Source organism: Ailuropoda melanoleuca, chromosome 7 (assembly GCF_002007445.2).
Source record: "Ailuropoda melanoleuca isolate Jingjing chromosome 7, ASM200744v2, whole genome shotgun sequence".
NCBI lineage: Eukaryota > Metazoa > Chordata > Mammalia > Carnivora > Ursidae > Ailuropoda > Ailuropoda melanoleuca.
Genome location: NC_048224.1, coordinates 25,660,524 through 25,661,903, shown reverse-complemented (window position 1 = coordinate 25,661,903; position 1,380 = coordinate 25,660,524). Strand labels below are relative to the sequence as shown.

Genomic DNA, 1,380 nt, shown 5'->3' with positions numbered 1-1,380 from the left:
TTATTGACGTACCAGGTTCCTCACAGCAGCCTTCACATCCTTGTTCCTGAGGCTGTAGATGATGGGGTTGATCATGGGGGTCACCACCCCATAGAAGAGGGAGGTGAGCTTGTCTGAAAGGTCCTGCTTGTCTGCCCGCAGGGGGTCCTTGGATTTGGGCTTCCCATACATGAAGAGGATGGTCCCATAGAAGATGACCACCACTGTGAGGTGGGCAGAGCAGGTGGAGAAGGCCTTTTTCCTTCCCTCAGCTGAGGGGATCCTCAGGGTGGTAGCAATGATGAACACATAGGAGACAAAAATGAACAGAACTGGGACCCCCAGGAAGATCACATTGGCCACGACCATGCTGATCACATTGATGGAGATGTCAGCACAGGCCAACTTCAGGACAGCCAGGATCTCACAGGTGAAGTGGTTGATGACATTGTCCCCACAGAAGGGCAGTCTCATAGCCTGGGACGTCTGAACTACAGAGTTGGTGATACCAGCTGCCCAGGAGCTGACAGCCATGGGCACGTAGGCAGCCTTGCTCATGACCACAGGGTACCTCAGGGGGTTACAGATGGCCACATAGCGATCAAACGCCATCATGCCCAGAAGCACACACTCTGTGGCTCCCATGGCAAAGGAGAGAAACATCTGCGCAGCACAGGTGGAGAAGGGTATGGTTTTCCTGGGGGTGAGGAAGCTGTCGAGAATGAGGGGGACTGAAGAGGTTGTGTAGCAGATGTCCAGGAAGGAGAGGTTCCCCAGGAAGAAGTACATGGGCGTGTGCAGGCGGGAGTCAAGGACGGTCACCAGGATGAGGACCCCGTTGCCCAGCAGGATCACCAGGTACACGGACAGGATGAGCACAAAGAACGTTTTCTCCAGCCTTGGGTGGGCTGAGAGCCCCAGGAGAATGAACCCCGCCACAGGGGAGGTCTGATTGGACCTGTCCATGGTGCGGTTGCTCTGTCACCTGCGGGAACTCTGCCGTCAATTTCAGCATTCTCTGACTCCAAAAGTGCCTGGGCAGCGGGGCAAAAATCCCCACCCTGCTGAGCAACTGGACAATAGCTCTGACAATTTGGTCATCTCTATAGGATTCTAGGGAAAATGTAGTAGAGAATAATATTTAACTTCTGCTTCCAGTAAGAAAGAAGAGTTAAATTGGACTAACTCTCTTGCATAGGACAATTAAAAAAAAAAACTACACAACAACATAAAACATCTGTATAAAGCATTGGTGAGGTTGTAAGACAGTAAAGGATCATAGGGTCATGATTCTGGGAGTCATGGAATTCTGGGAATCTGGAATTCAGAGAAGTCCAGCATTTGAGGCCATGAGTCAACGGAGGCACGTGCAGCATTTCGAGGTAGCCACTGAGCAGCTAG

The 1,380-nt window shown here is 51.7% G+C and overlaps 1 protein-coding gene across 1 annotated transcript; it reads right to left on the bottom strand.

Moving 5' to 3' along the window:
- On the bottom strand, window positions 1-945 carry LOC100480168 (olfactory receptor 13C7-like). Its single transcript, XM_019799304.2, has one exon. The coding sequence runs from the start codon at window positions 943-945 to the stop codon at window positions 1-3; it is 945 nt and encodes a 314-aa protein (XP_019654863.2).
- Window positions 946-1,380: the final 435 nt, after the last annotated feature.

Excerpts from the sequence above, each read along its gene's own strand:
- LOC100480168 (XM_019799304.2), bottom strand. The coding sequence starts at position 945 with ATGGACAGGTCCAATCAGACCTCCCCTGTGGCGGGGTTCATTCTCCTG.